The sequence below is a fragment of the Eimeria tenella genome, genomic scaffold (genome assembly GCF_000499545.2).
Source record: "Eimeria tenella Houghton genomic scaffold, Eth_scaff15, whole genome shotgun sequence".
Classification (NCBI taxonomy): Eukaryota; Apicomplexa; class Conoidasida; order Eucoccidiorida; family Eimeriidae; genus Eimeria; species Eimeria tenella.
The window spans coordinates 375,562-402,302 of record NW_013541522.1 but is presented as its reverse complement, the minus strand read 5'-3'; the positions used below and the strand labels follow the sequence as shown (position 1 = coordinate 402,302).

Below are 26,741 nucleotides of genomic sequence, written 5' to 3'. Positions count from 1 at the left end.
CGACCAGCAACACGGATGGCATCGTGTGTTTGTCAATTTCGTTTGCCGTCTGCTGCTTCATTCATCGTAGAAATAGTTAAGTATGGCGCACTCCAGCAATATGTTGCACGAGCTGGCAGACTGTGGTAGAAGGGTAGTCAGTCCACGGAAATGCAGGCCATGTAAGCTAGAATGAGCACCACCATCTCCAGGTGAGCAGGCAAGCCCTTTCAGACCGAAGCTAGTGTGGCGGCAGCTTTTTCTTCCATATTCAAAAAATAACTCTATACAGAATATACACTCATTAATCCATAACCTTTCAGCGCTCTGCTGTTTTCACTCGCGAAACGCCCTAGCCTTTAACATTAATGGTTGTCCACGATGGACTCCTCCGCTCTCTATTACCAAGTGTAATACATCTGCGTTAGTAGATAAAATCTAGCCGAGAGCTAGTCGCACATATCCAGGTCGTGTTAGATCTCGAATATTTATACATCCAAGATTATGACTAACGTTTTACCCCTTGAAGCATATACGAGGCGCAACCGATTCGCTTCACTTTCCCGTCAGGAACATAGGATTACTTGATTAAAAGAAAATTGGAAGCTCTGAGTATAGAGGTGCCTGCAGCTCGGCCTGCTGCCAACTGGCGTAGTTGGGCAGGAGGACAGCTTCCATTTCTGCTATTGTTGCCTTGCAGCAGGGCATTACCACAGTAAGGCTACCTCCTGAAGGCCTCAGACAGGAGCGCCATCTGGGCTCTCAATGCACAAAGAAAACCCGCAGCGAGTAGGGACTACGTCTATCATTGAAGCCTCTAGCGATTCACTGTCGTGCCGTCGACAGCTAATGACGCGATGGAATGCGCCACTTTTCTGAGGAACATCTTCGGGATGGAGAAAGGAGCGCATTTTCTCTCTACTTGTGGGAACAGGGAACCAGACTTTTTCTAGTCCTGAAAGCGTAACTCTACCCAAGCGCTTCGCCGTACGGTGCCACTATATTACAAGGGGAGTGCCAGTGCTTGCTTAACTGTGGTGGCGGTATGGGGGATAATAAGCTAAGCATCATGGCTAATTAGCCCAAGGCTTAGACGCTTTTCCAATGCATTCACATACACGCCCACTCCCTTTGAGTTCCGCTTGCACATGGCACTACTTTGAACAGATACGCGTTACTTAGTGCTACGGCTTCGGCCATTCGAATCTATATTTTGTACTATATCATGCTTCTAGAATATATAGAGATTTTTTCCCCTGCATATGTAGTGCCACAGCTTCGTAGAGCGGCAATAGCATGCATATGACCGTTCTATTCGTGCTGTTTAATTTCCTCGCAACCCAGGACACCGCGCGCGGTAAGTGATTTCATCGAGCAAATGAAATAACGGTCAGTATTTCCTCAAATACAAGTATTGAATCAAAGAGTGGGAAGCGTTTGAGGGGAAGTCGACTGGCAGAGAGGCAAGACGACAGTCTTCTGCTCTGGGTGGTGTTTTGGGGGGTTGTCGGATCGGTGGTACAGGGCAGGCGGGGGACTGTCGGTAGTGATGCTTTCCCCGGTTTAATTTTCTATAGTATCCGCTATCCCGTAGTTAATAAGACATTCGTACTACTCCGCCTTGGCTGTTGCTTCCCTGCGTTCTAAAGCCGCGCGGACTCATCCCTCGGCAGTGACCTTACCAGTTGTGGAGGCACCTCTGTGCATTCCCTCTGGGCCCATAAGATTGTTCAGTTTATTTTGTCTCGTTTTTTTTAGTGAAAATATATTGACAACATTTTGGCGTTTTGAGCGAAGGGGAACTGAGGGCCTCCGGCAAGCCCGAAGGGGCCTTAGCATTTTCCCAGGGCTCCTAGCAGGCACTATAGTACTTGCCGACGACGAAGTCGGATGTCATGCAAAACAACGAGCGAAGGCAACCCTCCCTGCAGCAGCTGCAACAGAATGTGCTTCTTCTCCAACAAATACGGCTCCGCACTTCGCTGCAGCAGGCGGGCCTCGCACAAACACGGACCGTAGCCAATCAACAACAGCAACCGCAGCACCATACGAGGGTTCCAAATAATGACGTAGTTCATCTGACGCTACAGAGGCTCCACCAGCTACAGCGGCAAGAAACGGCAAAGTGGGGGCCAACGCAGGTAACGCAGGAACAGCAGCCGCAGCTGTTGCATACTCTGCAGAATTGTGCAATCCCGCAGCATGCCCAACAGCTCTCTGGTGCACAGGCTCTGAAAATGCCGCAAGAGTCTCACCAGTCAGTAGGGAGTGAACAGCATCAGCAGCAGCAGCGCGTTCAACACCTGCTACAACAACAGCAGCGGCAGCGTCTTCTGCAGCAGGAGCAGCGTCTACTGCAGCAGCAACAACTGTTACTGCGGCTGGGAGGAATAAGTTGCCAGCAACAATTGAATCTCGCTGCTCATTTAGTGCAGCGGCAGCTGCTGCTTAAGGGGACCGCTTTGTCTGAGGCGGCACCAGCAACAAAAGCAGCAGCAGCAGCAGCAGCAGCAGCGGCGCCCGCCGCTGAAGCTCTGGCAGTGAACAGCACTGCTGAGTGTGCTGCTACTGAGCCTCGCAGTTATTTGGGCGATGCTGAAGCCATACGCATTGCGAAGCAGCATGCAGCCTATATGGCTGTAGCTGCTGCTGCAGGAGGACCTGCTGCTTCTGCGGGCACAGCAGATTTGCCACGCTTTGCCACTTCTGCCGATGCTGTGCCTCAGCTTTTGAGAAAACAGCAGCTGGAAGCGGCCGTGCAACAACTCATCACGCCTGCGTTTCGTTTGTGGGCGATCCGGCAATTACAGAAGCAGCAACACCTGCTGCAGCAAGTGCGACAATTGGTGTTGGTGCTACAGCAGCAGCCCCAACTGCAGTTGCTTCTCCTACAGAATCCACGGCTGCAGCAGCTGCTTAGCACACAGCCAGGGCTTCTCCTTCAACTACTGCGACAGCAACAACGGCAGGGAGAACTCCCTCCAAAATTGCTTGAAAGCATCATCGGATCTCAACAGCAGCACCAGGGGCAGCAGCATCCCGTATGCCCGGATCAATACGCTAAATTGCTCTCCTCACTTAGTCAGGAAGAGCAACGTCAACAGCAACAAGTGCAGCAGCAGTTAGGAAAATTGCAGAATGAGCGCCAGCGGTTGGTATCGCTAATTACATGCCAGCTGCAGCAGCAGCAGCAGCAGCAATTGCCTCAAATGCAACGGCAACAGCCCCAAAAGCAGCAGCGGCATGAGCAACCGCAGGACAGCGACTTGTTGCTGAAACAGTTCTGTGCGCAGCCTATAAATTTGCCGTTTTCGCAGCAGGAGAGTGTTGGCACAGCAGCTGATAAAGACGATGAGCACCAGTCAACGCAGCTACTGGAAAAGGGTCCAACAGACAGCGAGGGCAGCTACCAGCAGCAGCGCCTAATAGTCACAGCTGAGGACCATTCTACGGCACAGCCTTCCGTGCGCCCGACGGCGCTTCGTGATGAGCCGCCGCAGCCGCCGCCGCAGCAGCAACAGCAGCAGCAACAGCAGCCAGAGGACATACCAAGTCGACCACAGGCGGCAGCACCTACCAAAGGAGGCGATCTGCAGCAGCGGCCACAACAGCGGGAATTTTCAAACACGCAGCAAGTAGAGCAGCAGAACCAGCAACAACAGAAGGAGCAGCAGCACAAGCAAGTGCAGCAACAACCGATACAAAGACATCGCGGCAGGCCGCCGAAGAAACACACATATTTGTACAACCATAGGAGCATGCCCGACTTGGCCTTGGAGACAGAAACAGAAGAAGCAAAAGCGGGACCGCGGCCTGAAAGTTCAGTTACATCAGCAACAGCTGGGGCTGCACCAGCATTAGCACAGAAAAACCGCCGACGTAGCAGCCGGCTGAGCGGGCAGCCTCCAGGGCCGGACCTTGACCGCAGTAGAATATATAGGACCACTGCAACGAATGTCGAAGGCAGCAGTAGCAGCAGCAGCTGCTCCTGCAGCGACAGCAGCGGAGACGAGAACAAGCCTCCGCAACGGCAGAGGCAGCAGCAGCAGGCCGCCTGTAGGCAACGAACGAATCACGTCAAGGCACAGCAAAAAGAGCAGTCTGCTGCATCGAAGGGTGTAATTCCAACTGTTGTTGCAGATGCAGCAGTTGCCCGAGCTGTGCCACGTACAGCAGGAGAGGCACCAGGTACTCCAGAACGAGAAGAAACTGAAACTGTATGCCCCTCTCAGGATGCCCGCGGAGCTGCAGCAACAAACCGAGCAGCTATGGCAGCAGCTGCAGCCCTGCGCTGTAGCAGCAGGTCAAGGGGAAAAGCCAGGAGTCCCTCAACAGTAGCAAAGGCTTCAGTTGGAAACCAGCAAAATCAGCAGCAACTGCAGCAGCTGCTGACAGTCTTGAAGGACTGGTGTAACAGCGCTTCCTCTTCGTCTTCTCTTCCGCTAGCTGATAACTCTGCTCTTCTTGTTGCTGCACTGACAGCAGCGCAGCCACTGCTTGAGCGATTAAAGCAGCAGCATGAGCAAGGGCAGCAACAGCAGAGCGTGCTAGTGCAGATGGCTGAGGACCACTGCGAGTTAGTCAGTGCTTTGCTGAGCGTACGCACCGCTGGTGCTGCTTGTCTTGAGCAGCTATTGTGCTGGAACGCTGACAAACAGCAGAAGCAGCAAACGCATCACCAAGAGCAGGAACTGGAGCAGCAGCTACCGCAGCAGGCCCTTGAACCAGTTCTGAAAACTCCGGAGCTGAAATCTAAACGCAGTGGACGTCCTATGCACAGAATTAAGCAGCCAGGGTGTGTCTTAGGACGCTTCTGTTCAGGAGGCGCAGCACGACCTCCTAGCAAACGAAGTGCTGCATCGCAAATACAACAGCCACCCAGTGACACGCACAGAGTAGCCATGAGGGTTTCCGTGCACTACGCAACGTCACTAGCGCTGTCATTGTGTGTCTGTGCAGCAGCAACGACAATAGCAAAAGCAGCAGGACGTTTGGTTCGTTGTGCGGCTGTGTTGCCGTTGCTCTGCATGCGGAGGCGGCACTGCTTCTACTGGGGGTAGAATCTGAGAAGGAAGCAAGGCTGCAACGTGAAGGAAAGGCTCAGCACGAGCACGAAAGCTGCGCGTCCTTGGTCTCCGCTGTGGCTGTGTGCGTAAAAACGCATTGCAGGGAGACCCTTGTGCCGCTCTTCTCTCAACAAGCCGGTAAAATCCCTGGTGTTGTTGAGACCTGCCTGGTTGCGTTGCTGTTTGTCGCTGGCTGCTGCCCTGCCCCTCTCTTTCCTGACCTGCGAAATTCACCGCCTAGGCTTGAAGCAGTAAGGGCTGCTACGGCTGTCTGAATTACCGGCAATTTTTAGGGCTTTGAGCTCCTCTCGTGCTGTGCTGCTGCTTGGTGTAGAACTCGACACTAACGATCGGCTGGCCGGAGGCGGACCGCCAGCTGCAGCAGGTGATGCTGCAGCTGCACTGCAGCGGCTGCTGGAAGGATTGCGGTACCTTTGGAGCGTTGCAGTCTCGCAGCAGCTCCTTAAGGCTTTCAGCATGGAGGACCTTCATCTCCTTGCTGCCGGGTTATGTACCATTTGGGGTGTTCGTGCACTTCCTTCCTCTGCGGCTGCTGCTTCTCTTCTTCGTTCGGCGGAGGGTCTGCTGCTACTGGTGAGGAGCTGCCTGGTACTCCAGTCTACCAATCATTAGTGGCGACTGGCACTGCTGATCTAGTTCAACTCCAGAAGATTTGCCTCCTTCGCTGCTGTTTGTGTGCTCTATTTTCGTTCCAGCTGTTCCAGTTCGTCCCGCAGCTGCGTGAGCCAGTGATTGATGGGGTGCTGCAGCAATTTGCTGCTGCTGCAGAGGAGTTCAATAGTAAGAAAGGCGGCGGTAAGCATGCAGCCGCTGCTGCTGCCGTCGATTTCATGGATGAGGAGAACGAGGAGACAGTAGCTCCACAGCAGAGCGCAGCAGGAGCTGCTGCTGGAGCAGTACATCCTGTCGCGCTGCTCCTCCTGCGCCTATTGCAGGCTATGTGCCTGCCGAATGAAGTTTACAGGCGCTTCGAGGAGTCTTCATTGGCAGTTGCGAAGCCGATGCACGAGAAGCCACAAAAACTGCCGAAAGCTGCAGCAGAAGGAGCAGCAGAAGCTGCAGCGGCAGCAGCAAGACACGTCGCCCGCCGCCTAATTACCATCGCAGTAGGAGAGGAGGCGCCACATAAAATCCAGCAGCTGCAGCAGCAACAGCAGTTGCTGCTGCCTTTGTCGCGTCCATCTGCCGGGTGTCTTCGTTCTGTGCGGCGACTAATTGCTGACCTTGCCCTGGTACGTCCCTGGTCAGCTGCTTCTGCAGAACGATGCATCACTGGATGCAAGCTTCTTCTGTTCGGTTCTATGAAGAAGCCATATATAAGAAAGGAACCCGAAAACGATAAAGATCAGACCAGCGGCACCAGTGACCCGGCGTGTGTATTTGCCACTGTCGCTGCCGCAGCTGACACTGTCTCCTTCCGTTCCTGCTTCCCTGCTCCTGCTGCGCGCCGTGGGCTATACGCTGCTTACACGGCTGCTGCGTCCGGATGCTGAAGCTGACAACACGCAGCTTCAGCAGCAGCAGCAAACGGCACTGCTGTCTCTCCTGTCGGCGTTAGCACCTGCTGTCTTTGCCGAGCGCCTACCAGTCCCGTCCATCTCCCCACTACAGGAGCAACAGCAACGCTGCCATTTGCCCGGAAATGCGCATCTGAACTCAGACGCTGAAACAGCAAGAGTGGCGACTCGTCGACGCTTGACAGGCGCCAAGTCCAAGGAAAAGCACCAATCGGTGGGCACACGCATGGCCTCTTTGGATCAAAGCAGGAGCCTCCATAAAGCTGAAACAGCAAAGGAAGCACAGCAGCACATAGAGAGCTGCTGCGACTGTGGCTTGCGGAAACCGCATGAAGAAGCAGCCACAGACAAGGCAGCAACGGCAGGGGCAATGGAGCAGTGGATATGCATGGGCTGCGACTTGCGGCGGGCCGTTGCCGCGTCTCTACAAGAGGCAATAGGCAGACTCCGCCCCGCTGCATGGCTTTCAGTTGTTGCGGGTATGCCTGAAAGCAGCACAGGAACGACCCCAGCAGCAGCGGCAGCAGCGGCAGCAGCGGCGGAAGGCGTAGCCGATCGCTCAATGCTCCTGTGTGTGCTAGATGAGCCACTCACATTTCTTTGTCTCCTGCTCATGCTTGCGAATGGCAGCAGCAGCAGCAGCAGCAGTTATAGGGCCGCTTCAGTTGCAACGCAGTGCACGTCAAAAAAAAGCGGCCAAGAGCTAACTCCGGTTGCTGCTGCTGCAGCTGTTTCTGCCGCTGCTGCGAGCGCCGCAACCCGCATCATGCGGCTTTCTCATAGGCGTTTGCTTCTGCAGCACTCGAAAGCAGCAATGGCTTGCCTCTTGCTGCTAATCATTGGCAGAAGCACCACCACTAGCAGAAAACGCATGGAAGAAGATGACGCGAGTTTCAAGGAAGGCGGCTGCAAAGGCGCCGGCGCCGGCCCAAACAGCAGCAGAAGTATGCTGCACCTCATAATAGACATAGAATGGGAGGCAGCGGCGGCTGGAGATGTTGGTTTGCTTCTGCCCTTCGGAGCTAATGCTGCTGCTGCAGGAGTCGACCCCAACAACACGCTCCAGCAGCAACAAGAGCAGCTGGTTGCATCTGTTTGGCGGTGGCTCGCTCTGTCAGCTTTGCAACAGATTGGGGACCTGCTGCTCCATGCAGTTCAGGTTGCTGCAGGGGATCCTCGCTCTTCTGTAAGGTACGAAGTGTGTATATCTGCTACTTCGCCTACGGCTCATTGCTTCTTTACACGTTTTGTTGCTTCCCAGTTTTCATATCTGCTTGGTGTTTGCGTTGTTTGAGGTGCAGGAGGGCGGCGCTTTCTGTTTTGCATGCGTGTGCCACATGGCGGCCGTCGTTGCTGCAAGTCTCTGCTAGCAGCAGCAACAGCCGCATCCCCCTACTTTTACCTCAGGCGCTGGCAGACTCGTCTCCTGGTGTACGGGAGCGCGCATTAGCCCTTCTCGACACTGCATTGCAACAGCAACAGCGGGAAACCACAGCTGCAGCAGCACTGCGCCGCAGCAGCCAACAAATGCTCGGTGATGAGCAGCAGGATCAGCAGGCTCGAGTCACAATGTCCCCGTGGCTTGAGGAGATTGGAGGATTATTGCGGTTTCTTCGGTACGTGGTGCTGCAGGAGACAGCACCTTCGGTGAGACAGCAGGCGCTGCGCGTGGCGCGGGGTTGCGCTGCTGCTGCACCACTCGGTGAAACAGCGCGCTGCTGCCGCTTCCTATTAATTGAAGCGCTTGCAGCTGCGCCAGACCATCCCGCTACAAAGGCTTTTGTTACTGGTGCACTTGCTTCTGAAGTCGTGCGGTTCCTTACTTCCAAGCCTCATGCTGCTGCTATCGCTTCGGCGGGAGAGGAAATTGCAGCAGCTCATGAAACAGCAACACAGACGCCACGAAGTGAGCGAACCCTTCAGTGCTGTGGCGGGTCTCCCCTTGCTGCTGCAGCAATTGCACGCGGATCGGCGAGCACATCCAGCTCCCTAAACATGCGGAGAGCAATACGCATGCTGGCGAGTTTTGTTGCTGCTGCGCGAGAGCACATGGAAGTTTCTCTGGTGCCTCTGCTGTTCCCAAGAATGCAGCAGCAACTGCAGCAGCAGCAGCAACAACAAACACTGGAGGAGCTTGCAGCGACGCTGTTAGACGCGTGCCTCACAGAGTACCTCAGCTGCTGCTGTGGCGTATCCCCACAACAGGACACAACCTGCCTTTTGACTCAGCATAACCAACGGCAGCAGCAGCAAGATGACTTCCTTCTTGACCCTACGGTTGCAGGGCTATGCTTGTTGCAGCTAGCTCAGGAACTGGGGCATTTCTGTCCACGTGGTTTACTGCTGTTTGTCCCTCACGTTGCAGTATTGCTCCGTGACCACACGGCATTATTGCAACAAGGCAGCAGTAGCAGCAACAGCTGCAGATCCTTGCTGGGGGAAATCGAGCTGCTAGCAGCTGCGGCCAACCACATCCGAGCAGCCCCTTACCACGTGCAGCAAGAATTACTTCTGTGCGTTCCAGCCGTGCTACTTCTCCTGGAAACAGACCCACTATTGTTGCAAGCAGGAACAATGCTACTGTGCCGAGTGTCGCAGCAATTGCAACAGGAAGGGGTTCGAGATAGTCTTCTTGACCTACTTGCTGTCAGCCTGGCCCTCATATATTCTATCAAGGATCGCATTTACCAGCTGAAACGAAAAGAACCGCAACGCGGAGCGCATCTCCCCCCTTCAGAAGAAGAGCAGCAGGAAAAAGAGGCCGTCGTACCAATGCTACAAGCGCTGCAATTCGCATCTTGGGCTGTGGCTTGTCTTTCTGCCGGCCTGGGGATAGGAGCGTTTGAAAAGCAAGCGGCTGCTGGGTCTCACAGTGCTGCTGTTGCTGCAACAAGTGAAGCGAATAAGGTGTCAGGCTGTATCCCTTCATCCTCAGCAAATGGTAAGAAGGTCTATTCTCGATTCGGCCATCGCGTCTACCACCTACACAGTCCCCATTGATGCTCAAGGTGTTTATATACCGTAGGCCTCTTCCCAGTTGCTGATAAGATGCTGGCTGTGATTTTCGTTTCTTCCTTTGTTCTTCAGGAGGGGCAGCATGCGCTTCTTCGCTCTTGCGCGACGTTCCCGTTGCTTCGTTAATGCAGCGCGTTGCTGCTCACGCAGCAGACAGCAAATCTGCGGCAACAGCAGCAGAAGCGGCCTCACGAGACAGTGGATTTTCTTTGCAGCATTCAGTGTTTCATCTGCTATGCGATGCATTGCTGCTTCTACAGCAACACGGGGGCATGACCGCAGTGGCGTGGCGCTCGCTTTGCTGCTTCTTGCGCGCAGCCCCATCCTTCCTAAGCAGTCCACGTTTGGGCGCCCGCCTCAGTGCAGCAACAGCAGCAGCAGCAGCAAATAAATTAGATTGGCAATGTTCAGACCAGCGGCAGCACCAGCAACGGCAGCAGCAAGCTGAGGGGGTAGGGGACGCGCAAGCTCTTGACTTGCCTGCTGCTCTTCAAGCTCTGTACGGGCTGGTCAAAGAACTGCAGCAAGATGCCGCATCTCCAGGCTTGCCCACGGCAGCAGCAGCAGCAACAAAGGTAGAGGGCAAGAATCGACAGAGCGTAAGCATCTCGATGCGCCGGTCAGGCACACGCGGGAGATCGCAGGCGCAGCATCAGACGCAGAAGCAAGAGCAGCAGCAGCACATACCTGCTTGCTCTGCCCACCCTGCCTCTGCGGCGGGCTCGCCTACAGCAACCGCAGCAGCAACAGCGGCAGCAGAAGCAATAGCGGCAAACGCTCGTCAGGGGATTTGGAATGGCCGCGAACGCGCTTCGATAAATGCCAACGCACCATCAACAGGACCAGCAACAACAGCACAACCCAGTGTTTGTGACTATTTGCATGCCCTGGCGCCTTATGTGAGACCGCTGATGGATCTACTTGTCCCCAGGCAGCCGCAGCAGCAGCCACAACAGCAGGGGCAGTGGCCAAATTTGAGCTGCAGCACCGCCACTCTCATTCTCCTGCTCACTAGGGCACTGCAACAGTACGCTGCCACGGTGGTGCAGCAATACAAGCAGGAAAACAGCCAGCTGTCTTTAATGTGACTAGGCAGCTTGCTCCGTGGTCCAACTGCTTTTACGAGGCACAGCCACATGAAGCTCCTGCACAATGGGTTATTTGCGTCTGTTTTCGTCTGTGTCATCTTTGCGGCTGTCAGGCTTGGTCTGGTTTACTACAGCGAGTTGCTGCCTCAAGCTGCTGCGCTGCTTTTCTGCAGCAGCAGAACTGTTGCGCGTGCTGCCTCTTTGCTCCTACAGGAAGCTCTGGGAGGCGCTGGGGCTGCCTTTGCTGCAGGGCGGCTACAAGAATGCCTTGATATGTCGCTGCTGCTCTGCATACACCGCGGTGCAACAGATTCCACAGCAACTGAAAGTGTTTACAGGCTCAGTGGCCAAGGCAGCAGCAGCCCGAACCTCCTGCAGCTGCGCGAAGAGAGTGCAGCACCAGTTACTGCGCTGCTGCTTTCGCCATTCTGTGTGGTGGATCCCGCTGCCATTTCTGCCTTCGTCATTTTGTTTACGCGCAGTGCAAAGGGCAGTGCTAGGGTATGCTTGTGCTGCGAATAGCTTCCGAAATCACTGTGTTTGCGTTGTTCTATCTTGTCGCTCTACTGGCACAGAACTACTTAAAAACTAATTTTGGACCTACAGATACTTGCTTATGCTGTTCCCGGCTCGCAGATCTCCCCGTCGGATGTCCAGTTGAGCCTCGTGGCGCAACTACGGCGATTCAGTAGCGTCGAGGCTCTTGCCAGTCTTGCTTCGCGTCTCCCTTGCGCAGGAATACCTGCAGGAGCTACAGCACCAGCAGAGGCGGCAGGAGCCGCGGCAGGACCAAATGCCCGTCTCGCCGCTTGGGCAGGCAGCTTGCCGCCTTCTCTTGGTGTCGTTGCAGCAGATCCTGCGATCGAACCGTGGCTGCAGCAGACCCCCTCAGCACTACTGCCGCTGCTGCCTGCTGCATTTGCTGCACTACTGCACCTCAGACTTGTATCGGATGTCCTGTTGTCAGTCGTCCACAGACCCTCCGAAGCGGCAGACGCAGCTGCAGCTCTACGGGGTGTGGTGGTTGACTGCGGCGCCGCTGTCGAAGCCATGCTGCACACAGCACAGCAGCAGCAGCAGCAGCGGCAGCAGCAGCACCAGCAGCAAGTTGCTGCTCTAACTGCCGCTTTTTGTGGATGCTTCGCATCGCAGCTAAGATCAGCTTTGCTGCAGGGTTTCCACGTGAGCGACACGCCCGAAGCTGATAGTGATGCTGCTGCAGAAGCAGCATCTGTAGCTCCTGTTGACCAGGATGAGGGGAATTTTGAGAGCGAGGAATGCGCTATGGCAGGACCCAAACAAGGGCAGCAACAGCAGCAGCAGCAGCAGCAGAAACGCGGTCGAGGGCTACTGCGCCAGCCCGCACCCCGAAATAGCAGCAGCAGCAGAAGCAGCAGCAGAAATCCACATCCCCGTGGCGGCGGCATGCCTGACTGTGACTCCAGAGAATCACTGGCTGCGGCGCCTCAGCAGTCAATAGTAACAACAGCAAGAAAGAAAAGTCCTATCTCCCTCGGCCGTAGTAAGTGCAGCGGCGCGCCGCTGCCCGTGAACCCAGAGGACAAGCCAGCCTTGCGCTTGTTTGCTGCTGGTGCTGCACTGCAGCGGCGCGCAGTCTCTACTCTAGGTAGTCTTTGGGCCAGAATTACCACGCAGCAGGACCTCGCAGCAACTGCTGCAAGCGTAGGGAAAACAGCAGCAGAAAGTGAAGATACACCTGCCAGCCTCATTAGAGAAATGGTCGATGCAGCCGTTTGCTGCGACAATGAGTTAATAATATGCGCAGACAGCCGAGACCTTCCAATAGCGCACCTCCATCGAGGTGCACGGCGCAGGAAACGCTTGCAGCTACAACAGCGGCATCAGCAGCAGCAACAGCCTGAATCTCCCCCGACGTCGCGACGAAGAAAACGCAGGCGATTCGGGGTGCGAAAAGGGGAAGACCCCCGAGACTCAGATTGGGCGCGCGATGTTGAGACCTCCGAGCCAACGGCGGAGTCCGACGAAGACTTCAGTGATCATTGATGGGCCCTTTACATCCTGTTTTTTTTAAACCAAAGTCCGTCATTTTCTTCGTCTTCATTGGATTCTGGCGCGGTCATATGCCTTGCCCTTAACTTGCACTATTTCTGTATGTCGGGGCATGATCCCGGTTTGTAAAAGCAGCACATGTTGGTCTGGCATCGTTTGCTGGTGTCCGCATTCGTATATGACTTCTCAGAGAGAGTGGGAGGCATGAGCTGCCTCAATCACCCTCCCCTGGTTACGGGGAATTTTTTTTGTTTCGTTGGCGTCCCTTGTTTATCATTTGGTTTTGGTCCAGGGTGCCACTTCTGTATCACCTCAAGCCTTTGCCTCCGTGTGTGGGCAAGTACACGCACGAGCCTAGCAATTGACCAATTCCCTTAATAAGCAACAAGCATGCAAACTACAATATTTTAAATTGACTGCTGTGGAGCGGACAAGTACGAAGCGTCTCCCCACTTCAAATGAAAAGGCCGACAAGCAACACAATGCGGCCTCTTAGCCCTCCAAAATCAAACTAACAACCGAAACGAACAACCGTCCGCGAAGGAGTGTGCTTGCGCAGGAATTAGCTACAGCGCAGCTGATGAGAAAGCAGCGATGCAAGCAGCGACACAGCAGGAATGCGCAAGCAACAGCAGCTCACGACTTTGCTGAAAGCCCCTGCCGCGGCCGAGTTGTCCACTGCGTATTTCTCTTCACGACATCAGTTGCTTCAATTCAGTACAAAAGCGGCAACGTGCCTTATTGCGAGTGACACGCTAGGAGATGGAAGCAGCACCAGCTCAGCCAATATATTACGCTGGTACTCACTGCCAAGAGTCAGAGGTGAGCCGCAGTGCACCGAACCAAGCAGTTAGTTTTTTGGGTAACCCGCTGTAGCCGAAAGGCCACAAAGCGCTGCTATAGCGCCACCGAAGATAACTGTCCCCCTTAGCCGTGGTCTTGCACAGTCGTCTCTTCTCGCTGTTGTGTGCTGAGGTCGGGACGGAACAGTAAACGGACAAACCCGTCTGCTGCGGACGTAGCCAGCAGTCCTCTGCTATACCTGAATATCGCAAGAACAGGCCGTAAGCAATAACTGCAGCAGCAGTGACACCCACCGCAAGAGCTGTATTTGAGACGGAAGCAGCGGCAGCTCTATTTACCTCTTCAGTAGCGGCGCACAACGCAAGAGCGCCGCTGGCACACAGGCAGGGGCTCCAATGCAAGTGACAACGACGGAGCGAACACCACAGAGTCGCAACACAAGGCACAAGGGCAGCAGCGAGAATAACACTGTGCAGCTGCCTACCAAAGGCGATGTAGGATGGGTTTTTGAAGGCTCCTATCCGTTGCCGCAACCTGCACATATATCAGCATTAGCAAGTCCTCTGCGAAAGCAGCTGCTATTACAGCAGAGAAGTCAGGAATTACAAGAGGGGGAGAAGCAAGGGTATCACGAGTATTCACCTGCACCCAGCGAAGGGGCAACAGCATGAATCCATCCTCCTCCAAGCTCCATGATAGCAAACAGCAACGGCTGCTCGAGGACGGTAGCAGCACAATCAGTCGAGAACCCCAGTCAACAACTGCGTCAGCCAGCGTGTACGCATAATCCTGCTGATGCTGTTGCCGTTGCTGCTGCTTTTGCAGCGGCTCCATCAAGATGTCGGGAAGGCAGAAAATGGAAGAGAGGGATAACCACATGTCACCGACACACCCTCCTTCCGCTGCCTGAAGTGCTTCTCCAGCGGATATTTGGAAGCCTCCTGCTGAAGCATGCTTTGGGCTTTCGGTCTGTCTGGTTGCAGCTGCCAGCTCTGATACAGCTGCCGCTGCAGTAGCGAGCTGGCACATCAATGTTTTTGACCCGCAAAGGAAAGAAGGGCAGACGATTGCGTCCCCTCTCCTCTTCTCGTGAAGCCGCTGCTGCTGCTCCAGCTGGTCTACTGCTGCCGCCATTGCTGTCATTCTAACTTCATCGGCTCCAGAGGAAGACAGCGACGGTACTCCGTTATTCTGATGTTCCTGCGGTAAAGCAGAGGATGGCCGTTGAGGGTAGGGGCGCTGCTGCAGTTTTCGCCCGCTGCAAGTGCGCCACTGTTGCTGCCAAAAAATGACATGTGTTGTAGTAACCGCAAGATAACACATGTATTCTTGTTGCCTCTGCAACTTTTTCGATTGGACAGGAAGGTTCCCCAGCGCGACGGCAAGCGTTCGAGAGCTAGCTCCCCACAGCGCCCCCACGCATGTACCTGTCTGCTGCTGGTAAACTAGCAGCGGGAAAGAAGGAGCAGCATCAGAAGTCTTGGTTGCTGTTGGGACTGATGCAGTTCCGCCTGTTACGCGTACACTGGCCAAGCCACCTGCGACCGAATTATCACTGCAACACGTGCTCCAATTCTCAGCAGCAGCAGCAACTACTGGAGGAGGTGCTCTCAGGTAGGCAGCCTGTGCCGAGCTTCGCCAGCGTCTTTGCAGTGTACTACTATTCCCACTATTCCGGCTGTGATTGTTGCTGTCCAGTTGTGTGCTCTTCCAAGCCTCCGGGTGCACAGCTACAACCACAAGTCGCTCTGCTGCTGCGGCGTAGAGGCAGCAAACTGGAAGCTGCGTCTGGCATTCGTGCAGCAAACAGCGTATACCACTGCTGCTGTCACTGTCTTTACTTCGTTGGAGCTGCGGCATGTCAGTCCCTCCGCGCCACTTGCGAGCGGCAAGCTCTCGGCAATAATCCAGCTGCAACTGCTGCAGTGCCGCCACGTCTGCTGAGTGCAGGGAAAACTGGTGTTGCTTTTGTTGCTCCTGCTCCTGCAGGAAATTTAGGATGGATGCTGGGGGCTGATAGACTGCAGCACGACGGCAGTTCTCAAGAAAGAAAGCAACTGTGAGGCCTCCTCCGAGTCCAGCGAGCACAGCGTTATTACCCACAAGCAACACACACGTGGGCGTCTGCTGAAGCTGAATTTCCACGCCTTCCTGAGGAGTCCCAGCTGGTGCTTTGCCTAGAGCTGGTCTCGTTGCCTCTCGACTTTCTAGTTCTCGCGTTTCTGCCACTGATCTAGCGGAGCATCCGTTATGTAGAGTCCGTTGCCGCGATGAACCAGCAACTGCACCTCCACCTGTAGCAGTAGAAACAGCAGCGGCCGTTGAATCTAGTGTTACAAGCAGCTGCAGTGTTTTCCCCGAGTAAACTCGAAGGTTCCCATCTACGCATCCAACCACTAAGAGCGGTCCCTTGGATGTCCTTGAGGCAAAGCAGCAACAGCAAGCTGCTGCAGGCAGCGGTTTGATGCTGCTGCACACGCCTGTAAGCACACTGCAGCGGAGCAACAATCTGCTGCTGCAAACCACTATGCCTCCAGATCCTGGTAGCATCGATTTTCTCCTCGATCTTGGGTCTCCCCATTCTCGAGGGACCCAGTGCTGCAGTATTCTACCTAACACGGCCCGCGCGAGTGCAGCGGCTGTAGCCGCTGCTGAAGACACCGGAGAAGCGGCAGCAAATGCTGCTTCGGCTGCTTCTTCCTCATCTATAAAAACCCCTATCAGCTGAGGCCTTGCATATACTGGCAAATCCATAAAGGGGGAAAAGCGGCGGACGCAGCCCAGGCCCTTAAAGATAGTTTCCGTGGGCACGCAGCCTTCTAGTGAGCCCCCTGCTGGGGAGCTCCTCGTCGAATTTTCATCGCACAAATGCCTCATTTGCTTCGCAACTGTAAAAGCAGAGGCTAAAGGACAACATCTGCGCCTGCATAGTGAGGCGGACAAGAGAAAGTGGCCCTTGTACAACTGTCCATTGCCCTCGTGTGATTGCTGCTGCTGCTGTTGCTAGAGCTACAGCAAGAATGACTTTAACCCAGACGTGGTCAGCATGCAGAGCTTACGTTACACCACATCTATCGCTTTGATCCTTTTTGAGTTTCTGTTAGGGCCGACGTTATTGCTTTGACGCGTAGCGGCTCTGACGGGAAGTGCAGTGAATGCTGTGCGAGAACTCCTTCAGCCGCCTGCTCCTTCGGCAGGGATATTGCGGTATTCTCGTAACAGGTTGTTATTGTTTGTGTGTGGTTGCCGAGGCGCCACAATAACGAACGATCGCGTTACTCCTAATCAAATACACAGGGATCCGCTGCAGCTCCTGCAGCAGGTACCAAGTTTCTGAGGCTGCTGGATTTCTCACTTTACAAAGAAAACATATTCTCGATGAAATTTTAGGATAGCACTGCTGCTAAGGTCGCTGCTGCAACTAGCGGTACACGTTCTTCGCAGGCTCAGGAATGGGGCCCCTCAAGTTGACCCAAGGGGGCCCCGCAAGAAAAGCTTGCAGCACCAACAACAGGCCAACCAGATCTATTAAAAATATAAAAAAGCTTTCGACGCTATGAATTGCTGGGGAGAGCTACAGGGCAATTTGTTGAGCCGCAGCAGCAGGGGTGCTTCTGTAGATACTGGTGCGGCGACTTCGGCCTTTCCACCACAAAAATGCAATAACCGCCAACAAACACTTTGAAACCTGCCCTAGAGGAGAGAATGGCAGCAAAAAGAGGCCAGTAGGAGTCGTAGCAAATGCTGCTGCCCCAGTGCGTGCCGCCAGTGTTTACTTCAACGAAACAACCCCAGCTCAGAAAGTCTTTGGGACGTCTTTGGAGAGAGGAGGGACAGGAACCTGTACTGGTGCAGAGGCGAGGGTTACTGCAGGTGTGGTTGAATTTTAGTGGCCCTTGGCCCCCGCAGATGATGAGGAGAGGCATTGGAAACTCTACACTCCTGCGCACTGACTACAACCCCATCTTGTGAATCGAAATTTAAATAGGGAAGTCATCTGGTTAATGCAACCGACGCATCAGGAATCTCAGAATATGGGTTTGGTGGCCTATTGTGACACCCTGAAGCGCACCTTGAATCTGCCACGAGTATAGCTGCTGGAAATTTCGATTCAATAGCAAAAAAGTTAACGCTTTTTGCCGAATAGCTCTTCCGTAATAAAAACGATGAAGCTATTTTATTGAAAAATTGAGGAGACGTTAAAGTCCGCTTTACACACTGCAGCGGAGAGTCACTTACCAGCAGGTACAGTAGTGAGGCTGAAGGTCTTTTAAAAGAACCAGAAATTGAAGCACATTGTTTTCCTGTTAATTTTGTGAGCTCATTTCCCCCATTTGTTCTGTGTGAGGGCCCCATAGTCAAGTAAAGATACTCAGCAACAAGTAGGTGACGCGCGCCCTGCCAGCTGACAAGTTTCCAAGCTTGCAGTATTCTGGAAGCCACGAAATAAAAATCTTTTTGGGGGCCCAAGAATAGTGAATAGGTATAGCAGCTAAGTCTAATTATCTCCAACAAGAGGCTAGCTGCAAAGGCGTGGCAACCCCTTCAGTTACAGAGGTATAGGCCTAATGTCTATTGACCAGCGATCGATTTATGCAAAGCTTTCAGAGAACTACAGCCCAAGCATGAAAAGACAGCGGTACGCCACAGCTGCGGGGGTATCGGATGGGAACACTGCGTGAGCGTGACATTTACTACCAAACACGTGTTATCCCGATGCAAAACTGAGAAGTGTACTCGGTTTTCCTGGGTTAAAGATTAGATATCCCAGTCACGACGGAAGCACAGGCAGTATTCAAGAACCGATGCACGCCCTTTCGGCCCTCCAGTTGAGTGGGAACTGCCTCCCTACCTTGCCAAATTCTAGCTTATTTCCATTTTCCAGCTTCTCAATCCGGCATTTAAAAACTAGATATCTCCGTAGACGAGAACGCGCTATTTTTTGCGTAGTTCATGGGGCATATGAATCCTGATAGCCTGTTGTTGCCCTCAGGCGTGTGACACTGTGAATTGTTATATGTACACCCCATCCACCAGTCAGCTGCAAAGAAGCTCAACAGAGAAAAAAACTTTATTTGACCCAATGACCATTAGTATCATGTACAAGACGGCATCCAAGAAAGTATAGATTGAGGCCTCGAGAATAATAATCCGTACAGAGAGCTAGATATTTCTACGGCGGTGAAAAGCAAGCAAGAAACTCCAGGCACTGGCGTTTTTGGGAGATACGCATTAATTTGCGGGTCTAGTGGCTGATCTGAATGCTGTAGTAGCATACAAGGTGCTCTACTCCCACTTCCTTTACTTTTTCTGGCCACAGCATTCCTGAGCGCAGAAGAGCTCTTAGACAGACTCTGAGAGTAAGCAAAGAAGAGCTATAAGAAAGTCAGAAAGAGATACGCCGCCAGGAAAAAGAATAAGAATCCACTCGCCAGAATGCTCAGGGATACTGGAGTTTAGACGAAAGATGACCCTATCCCTGTACGCCTTGTTCAGAAGTGTGAGGTGGAAGTGGGTCAGTTACTACTGCATATTGACTAACTGTAGACTCTGCTATCCAAACACGACAAAAATAAAAAAAAAAGAGTCTCAAGCTACTCTTCTTAGCTAAACTGGAGCTTCAGAAAGTAAGTTACGAAGAGCCGTGCCCGCAGTCCAGAGATAGTACTGCGAAAAAATTAAGAATTATTTATCATGCAGAACTTTTGCAAAAATGCCAAAAGGAATCCACAGCCCTTCCTATAGTGGACCTAGTTAAACTACCACTCAAATTTCCGCAAAACCAATACCTGTGGCCCGAAGGCCTTCTCGCATCGGGGGATCCATTTTGAAGTAACAGAGCATCTTTCAGGTGCACAGACAACCCTCTGTAGTCTGCTTCTCCACCTAGCTCACTTCTTTACGGAAAGAAGTCTTGCAAAAACCCACACAGCTCCGTGACGGACATAAGCAGGTACTCCTGCCGCTGCAGCAGCTACACGCAACCACAGTCAGCTATCCGTCGATCTAGAAAAGCCAAATGAGATTTCCCAAAAGAACAAATGGCGGTTGGCCTAATGCTGAAGTTTGTCCCAACCTCATGCATGCAGTCCCGCGCAATGCCATCCAACGTACCGTTGCTCCACGAGCATCTCCAGGAGGGTGCGTTCCCGTCTAATGACCGTTGCAGAAGAAATTATTCATACATCCTGACTTTGTGCAATGTTATTTCTTCTACATCGCATTCCGGGCTCACTATAGGTTCGCTCATGCTGGAGAGAGTTGGCGCGTCATCGTAGGACTGACGGAAAACTTTAAGCCTCACTGGCCATGGTGCTCCCTCTTTGCGCTCTTAGACAGAGGAGCGTGCAAGGGTTGAAGGGTCGTCGAAGCATACATGCCCTTTGGACACCGTCGCCGGAGCAACTCCACCCTACAGCATTGAATGCTGTGGCTTGGTCGTATTCGCAACAGCGACAAACATTAAATGAAGGTCCTTGCATCTGCACGGTACCATGCAACAGCTCCCACTGCCATGTGGCGGTTTCCCGTCGCCATTTTTCGGCGGCAGCAGCAGTAGCAGCAGTTGAAGCACCGGCTACAACAACCTACAAGTTCAAGTCCGCCGCGCACCGCGATATGGTGGTTCTCTCAACCCGTCTGCACCTTCAGGATTTGTTGTTGCAGCGATTTGGTCGCCTAAGAACGGCGGAGTGCTGTGTGCTGCGCAAAGCCACAGGCACTCCACGACTTCTACTGCTGTGGGCGGAGCTGCTGGTGGAGCAGGATCCAGCACGGCCGCCCGCAAGTGCTTACGTTGTCCCGCCAGAATTGTATCAGTTGCCCGAGGTCAAAGTAAGCCAGCCTCCATAGTGGCAGAAACGCAAGCAGCATCGATAACAGCAGCAGTAACCTGTGTGAAGACCATAGCACTGTAAGTCTTGGTATCTGCGGCAGTGTAAGAAATATTGCTGTGACATAGCTGCAGCTCCGTGGTTCGTTTGGTGGTCCAGGATCTTCTGCGCGAGGATGGGGAACTTCGTTGGCTCATGCAACGAATAGACCCGAAAGGAAAAGGGGGAATGTGTGACTCATCAAAGGACGGCGTGCCAGTCCCTCATTTTCCTTCTGTGCTGCAACAAGATGTGCCGCGGTTCCCTTACGAGCCGCAGCAGTTGGAGTTTCTGAGGGATACTTACGGTTTGCTTAAGTGGCCTTTCAAACCACTAAGAGGCGCAGCCGCTGCTGCTGTTGCTGCAGCTACTACCGGAAGTGGTCCGATCCAGCCAATCACCGAAGCTGAACCTACCGTCGAGGGAACAAGCGGAGCTGTTGCCGCAGCTGCTGCAGCAGTAGATCGAGGCGACGTGAAGCGTGCGAACAGCCAAGTGCTTACGCAGTGCAGCACCGATGCAATTTACGCCCCGGACGAGACGGAAACGGGAGCCTACGTTTGGCATTAAGCCAGCAGCGTGATGCCACCTTAGATGCCGTTGTTACTCCTTGAGAGGACTTGCACGCAACGTAGACTGGTCAAATAGTCGGGACCTAACTGCTCTTCCCCCACCTTCCCCCGGAAACCATCGCTTTTTTTCGTTTTTAAGTCATGAACTCTTCCCTATACAATGTTTTCTTGAGACCCATTTAATGTGTAGCCCTCTCTTATCAATGTCACGCTGATAGAAGTTCTCAGCGTTAAGTAGCAGGAGTGTTGTTCGTCGGAGCTGGCCACAGCGAAAGGCTGTCCGTAGCGTGTAGTACTCCTGTTCTAAGCCAACTTTCAACCCGACCCTCTGGCCCTTCCCTCCAGTCGTGGACAGTGACAAGCATTCTACTTCGCAGGTTGAAGCGTGCTGGTGCACAGTCAAATACAAGTCCACACACTGATCTATCCTACGTAAACAGCATCAGACGGTACACACTGATCTATCCTACGTAAACAGCGTCAGACGGTTATTCCGCCATTCTTGGAGATGCTTCAATGTTTGTGCCGGCGTGATGAGTCCCGGATAAACCACGGACTCCGGCTACAAGTGCCGTATCTTCTACCTTTCTCCGTGACTCAATCCACCTCCTGTCCTGCTAACCTACAGGAAGTTTCTAATAAATTATCGAAGTAATTGCCAGCCGGCGCAAGGACCCGAACTCCGCATGCACTAAGCTTTTCAAGACAACCAAGTTACATCCCAGCTGCGTCAACCGCGCAAGCACGATGCTCACTTTTCGGTCCGTTGCAGCTTTGATGGTGTCGCAGCATCCGCCGCTGCGGCCCCAGCTGATAACTAGAACGGGAGCGACGGCTGCCGTTGCTGAAACTGCTATTTTCGGGGTGGTCATCCCCCAGGCTTCCTCCGGCGAACAAATTCAAATACTTAATCCTGAAGACAAATGAAAGCCGGGAAACACAGGGCTACACCGCAAAGCATGGACGCATTCGTGACTGAGACACAGGACACCAATCGCTACGTTTCAACATCATTATCTGACTCTATCATGTCTCTCCTCCAGCGAGCATCTCTCGCTGCATTTTTAGCTGGTACAGCGCTGTGGCAAGTTTATGTCATGCATCAATGGATGCACATGCACAAGCAGTGTTTTCGGGCCCCTCGTGTTGTGGTCAGTCATCGACTTACCATAAATGCAGATCCCGTGAGTGGGGAGATCTTGCGCGTCTCCAGACCGCCTTGAGAAGCCCCTCTGAAAGCCCCTCTGCCGCCTCTAAAATTGAAACCCGATGTTACAACGCTGGACGTCTTCTGACCTCTGTAGAATCCGTCGCGCCCCTGCTCGCCTCCTCGTACCCACCCTCTGCCTCTACCTCTGCCACGCCCACTGCCTGAAAGGCGCATACAATGCAATGCACAAGCTGCAGCGCTTCATGCTCTCCTCTTCCCTAACTATCCACAATATAAGCATTTTCACACACACACACACACACACACACACACCCACACACACACACACACACACACACACGCACTGCATAGCTGACCTCTTGCCGCATTCGCCTCCTCGTCTCTGTTGTACCCTGGCCTCCCGAGGTTCTGAATCAGAAGGCTTGTGCGCATGCCCAGGTTACGGGTCTTGTCCGTCACCAGCTGGTACAGACTAGGGGGAGCCCCTGCCATTTGCACACGGTTCTTTTCACTATCAATACGGGCCTCTGCAGCAGCAACACCAACACCCAACACCCACATAAACAAAGAAAACCAGAATATAGCCACTGGTCGGAAAGCAGGAGTAGTAGCTGGCCTGCCACCAGCCATAGCCATAAATTTGCAATACACTGACGGAGAATCTGTAACGCTAACCTAGTCTTGCATGAAGAATCAAATTGACAATCCAGCGCTCCGCCGCCTCTGGCACCATGTTGACCTTCTTGGCAATCATCCTGCGCCAACCACGACGAAAATGAGGGTACAAAAATCAACCTACACTGCGCGTGACAAATTATCAGAGCAAAAGTCGTTCATATAAACTGCAAGTGAAGTGTCCAGAAACAAAGACGACAGCAGAAAGCATTTTGCAGGATGCTACAAGCACGAAAAGTAAAAAGCTCCTTGATGCAATAAAAAGCAGCAAATTGATGGTAGAAGTGTGGCCAGGCAGGCAGGCACTAGCGAAGGAAGGACGTTAAGACTGGCTGGCTCACTCCACGTTGATCCGTTTGTGAATTCGGCAGTACGTTTCGAAGATGAGCAAACGAGCATGTTCGTTCACTGCACCCTTCAGAGGCTCCAGGAAGAAGTCGGTCTCGCACAACTGCATGAAAATGGTACAGCCTTAGTCGCAAATCCTGAATCGTGCAGTTTAAACTCCACTGACAAGCTTATTAAGCAAGCGATGGCAGCAGAGAACATGGGCTGGCATTTACACAAAGGACTGGACTCCACAGACGACGCCTCCAGTAGACAACATTATGTGCCAGTCCAGTTCGTAGAAGAAAACGTACTTCAGAAATGCTAGTGATGTGCTTTTGGGCTTCATCGAAATTGAAGTCAAGGAAAAGCGCCTCCAGCAAAGACGTAAAGGCATCGGTGTATTTATTCTTTGTGTGGCCAATCGCCTACAAAGACCATACAAAAAACGAACAAACGAAAGAACGCAAATGTAGAATGGAATGAAAGCTGTACTTTCCAATGAAAGCACGTTCCATTTCGTCTTCTTGTAATAATTCCAGTGTCCCTTTCCTTTAACGTTTCAGCTATGATTTTTGCAACGTCAGTCCCTCACTCGAGGCACTGACCCTCACTCGAGGCACTGACTTTGCATAAATAATGGCTGACAGGCGCTTGCTCTTGCGATCACCTACCCCAACAATGGCCTGGAAATGATCCTTTCTCTTGCGATTCATTATGGCATAAACGGCGTAGTACCGCAGCAAGTGGGGGCAAAGCAAGTGCACGCAGGTGAGGTTACTGCGACACGCGCCGACGTCCAAATGGACCACATCACATATTTGCCGAAAAACTATGTCTTTCTCAAATAACGTAGATAACAAAAGGGTGGATGGACGCAGGAACTACGCATTATCTTGACTTCCAGGGGGTTCGTCTTCTTTGAAGAAAACCCATCCTACATCGACAGCCACCAGCTGTTCCCCTCTCAACGCCACTAAAGCTGTGATACGCCGCTTTGTGAATTCAACAAGGCAGCATTTGAAGCGAAAACTGCCAAACATGCAGAATGGTTGCCTTTACAATCACTAGGGCCTCCGAAGCAGTTTTCACTGGCAGCACCGCGTCCATTAGAGCAGACTCGGTCAGTAGACGCAGCTTACCGCTCTTGAACGACCCAGTCCAATAGTGCTGACCATGCCTGGTTTCTGCAAGACTGCCCCTTCGCGTAGGTGAGAAGCAAATAGTACCGCAAGAGCAGCCACATGGCCCAGTGCAGCAGCCAAGCCCTTTGCTGCAGCTGCTGCTCCCGAGAAAATATTTTGCTCATGGGAGTCTCTGGTCCTATCCCCGCTGCTGCTTTCGATGCAGCCAACTGGGACTGATCCAAAATATCGCCGAGACGAAGGATGCAGCGCGCCGCCTGCAAAAGTATCAACAGCACCCGAGATCAGCTGCTTCCAAGCATCACACAGTACCGATCCGGGGACCGGTGGGTGAAACAGCAACAGTCAACACCAGCGCAGCAACAGCGATGAAGCAGAACTGACGCCGTGTGCTTCAACTGCTCCCAGTGCCTTCTCTTTGCCATCCTCCCCATCCTGCAACTGCTGTAGTAGCGCATCTTCGCTCTCCGCATTGGAGGGCTGTCCCTTTGGGAAGTCCCCAGCGCTATCGGAGAGGGTCAGCAACAATATGCAGCAGCAAATGCCCCACACGCAAGACACTGGGGTCTGCATGTCGCCGCCTGAAACAATTGGCAGCAGCAACACCGAGAAGCAATTCCTGATCTAGAAAGAAAGGGAAGAGAAGTATTTGAGAACACCTCTTTCTGAATACCTGACGTCCTGCTACCTGAGACCAATGCGTAAGATGCACGCGCAATCTACAAAATCCGTATCTGGCTAAGCATGCCCTCTACTGTCGACTGGGGAGCTGGTTGGCCTCCACTAGCTAGTCTGTGATCGCGTTGGGCTGACTGTCACTGGTTAGCTCGGAGAGCGTGTTCAGGTAGAAGTCAAGATGATGCAATGCCTTCTTGTAGTCTCCTAGAGAGAAGGCCACGCGGGCCAGACGCACTGGAACCATCTCAACGCGTGGGACTTCGGCCAAGTTGGGCGTCTCACTCCCCTCTTCTCGGTTCTGCAGCATCAGCAGCAGCAGAATGCAGAAGTCCAAACAGCAGCAGCCGGAACATCACACTTCACCGCAGCGACCTTCGTGAAACGACGAGCGGTGTGTCGGACCTGGTAGTGCCATTGTAGGATGTCCCTAAGTCTCTTCCTTTCGAGCTGATTGCCTATCTTCCTCTGTTGTTCCCCCTTAAAGGCTTGCAGAACTTCCTCCAAAGCTGCGCCTTGCTGCTCCCATTCCTGCAGTTGCTGCTCGGGATCCTCCGCCGCACCACCCTGCTGCTGCACCAGCTCCCGCAACCTCCGGGCAATGCCCTCTGGCGTCTTAGGAAGAATAGACTCTAGTAGTGCATCACAGCTGCTTTCTTCCAACAACTGAGGAAAACGAAGAAACACACACTGTCACGTGTGTGTGCCTAATCGTTCGCTCCAAGTCAGAACCAAAGAACCGAGAACATTCGTGTGAGCAGCGAGCATATAGCTCCCTCAGGTTACCCTCTGCAGTTTGAACCCCTTGCGTTTCATCGAGAAATCTGACTTAAGCTGCAGATAAGACTATGAATGCTGCAGACTGCGTCGCTGGGCTTCGCTCTGCAGCTTCGACGTCAGGACAAGCCGAGCCTGGAGTTCCAATGAACCAGCCAGGCACGTAACTGCATTGTCGCACCTGCGAATATCTGCAAAACCGAATCAGTTCTACCACGCACCTGCTGCGAACGAAGCCACTGAATGACTGGTACTGCCATGTGTGGCTCCCAAAAAAGAGACATCCGGCGCACCAGCGCCAAGTTCTCCTCTGCCGGCCCCATTTTCCTTGCGCGCTGGTAAGCCAGGCGTACGTACACCCGGTCTTATCTTGGCTGTCGAGGAAGTGTTGGAGGAGCTGCTGCAGATTATGAGGGTAATCAAACAGTAGCAAGTAGAGCTGCGAGAGACCGTATGAGAGGCGGGAGTGCGCTCTGAGGGGAGGGACTCCTTATCTCCGCGAAGTATAAGCACACTGGAAATCGCGGTTAAGTAACTTACAAATTGCCGCAGGGTTGGACCAGTCGCTGCTGGTGAGGTAGCCTAAGTTGGTTTGGACTTGTGTGGGGTAAGAACTGGAGAAAGGTGACAGCACGCTGTATAGGAGGGAAGGAGCTCGCTCTTGGTGCCGGCAAGAACACCCCTTCAACGGCAAAATATAAAACCCAAGATGCGCCCAGCGGAGAAAAAGCCCAAGACAGCAGCGCCGATATCAGCACAGGGCATGCATGCGGTGGAGTGGCTGTGGAGTGCCGGCTTGATTCTGCGGGGATGCTGGTGCTTATTCAATTAGATTTAGGGAAACTTAAGCTTTGGTGAAAAATCAGCAGTGTGTTCCATTTGGCTTCCACGTTGAATCGGGCATACTCGTTTGATTCCCACTACTAGCAACCTGCTGTGCTCCGCCCAGTGGATGCTGCAGGGCTCCGTTCTATGCAGTCAACACCATCCCATTTTAGATTCCTTC

General features: G+C 53.2%; 4 protein-coding genes across 4 annotated transcripts; 2 read left to right on the top strand and 2 right to left on the bottom strand.

The window, feature by feature from the left end:
- Window positions 1-1,874: 1,874 nt before the first annotated feature.
- On the top strand, window positions 1,875-12,711 carry ETH_00030280 (uncharacterized protein; the record flags this gene model as incomplete). Its single annotated transcript, XM_013373518.1, has 9 exons — window positions 1,875-4,774; window positions 4,939-5,183; window positions 5,380-5,639; window positions 5,762-6,298; window positions 6,468-7,774; window positions 7,885-9,524; window positions 9,671-10,625; window positions 10,800-11,187; window positions 11,323-12,711. 9 exons carry the CDS (start codon window positions 1,875-1,877, stop codon window positions 12,709-12,711), a joined length of 9,621 nt encoding a protein of 3,206 aa, XP_013228972.1.
- Window positions 12,712-13,644: 933 nt separating this feature from the next.
- On the bottom strand, window positions 13,645-16,398 carry ETH_00030275 (uncharacterized protein; the record flags this gene model as incomplete). The annotated part of the gene is made up of 2 exons (XM_013373517.1): window positions 13,645-13,759; window positions 14,006-16,398. 2 exons carry the CDS (start codon window positions 16,396-16,398, stop codon window positions 13,645-13,647), a joined length of 2,508 nt encoding a protein of 835 aa, XP_013228971.1.
- Window positions 16,399-19,830: 3,432 nt separating this feature from the next.
- ETH_00030270 (uncharacterized protein) lies at window positions 19,831-20,963 on the top strand (the record flags this gene model as incomplete). The annotated part of the gene is made up of 2 exons (XM_013373516.1): window positions 19,831-20,355; window positions 20,514-20,963. 2 exons carry the CDS (start codon window positions 19,831-19,833, stop codon window positions 20,961-20,963), a joined length of 975 nt encoding a protein of 324 aa, XP_013228970.1.
- A 716-nt stretch (window positions 20,964-21,679) lies between these two features.
- ETH_00030265 (proteasome PCI domain-containing protein, putative) lies at window positions 21,680-26,058 on the bottom strand (the record flags this gene model as incomplete). Its single annotated transcript, XM_013373515.1, has 12 exons — window positions 21,680-21,910; window positions 22,134-22,336; window positions 22,493-22,663; window positions 22,812-22,891; window positions 23,153-23,262; window positions 23,453-23,566; window positions 23,813-23,918; window positions 24,281-24,540; window positions 24,668-24,864; window positions 25,097-25,259; window positions 25,364-25,624; window positions 25,957-26,058. 12 exons carry the CDS (start codon window positions 26,056-26,058, stop codon window positions 21,680-21,682), a joined length of 1,998 nt encoding a protein of 665 aa, XP_013228969.1.
- Window positions 26,059-26,741: the final 683 nt, after the last annotated feature.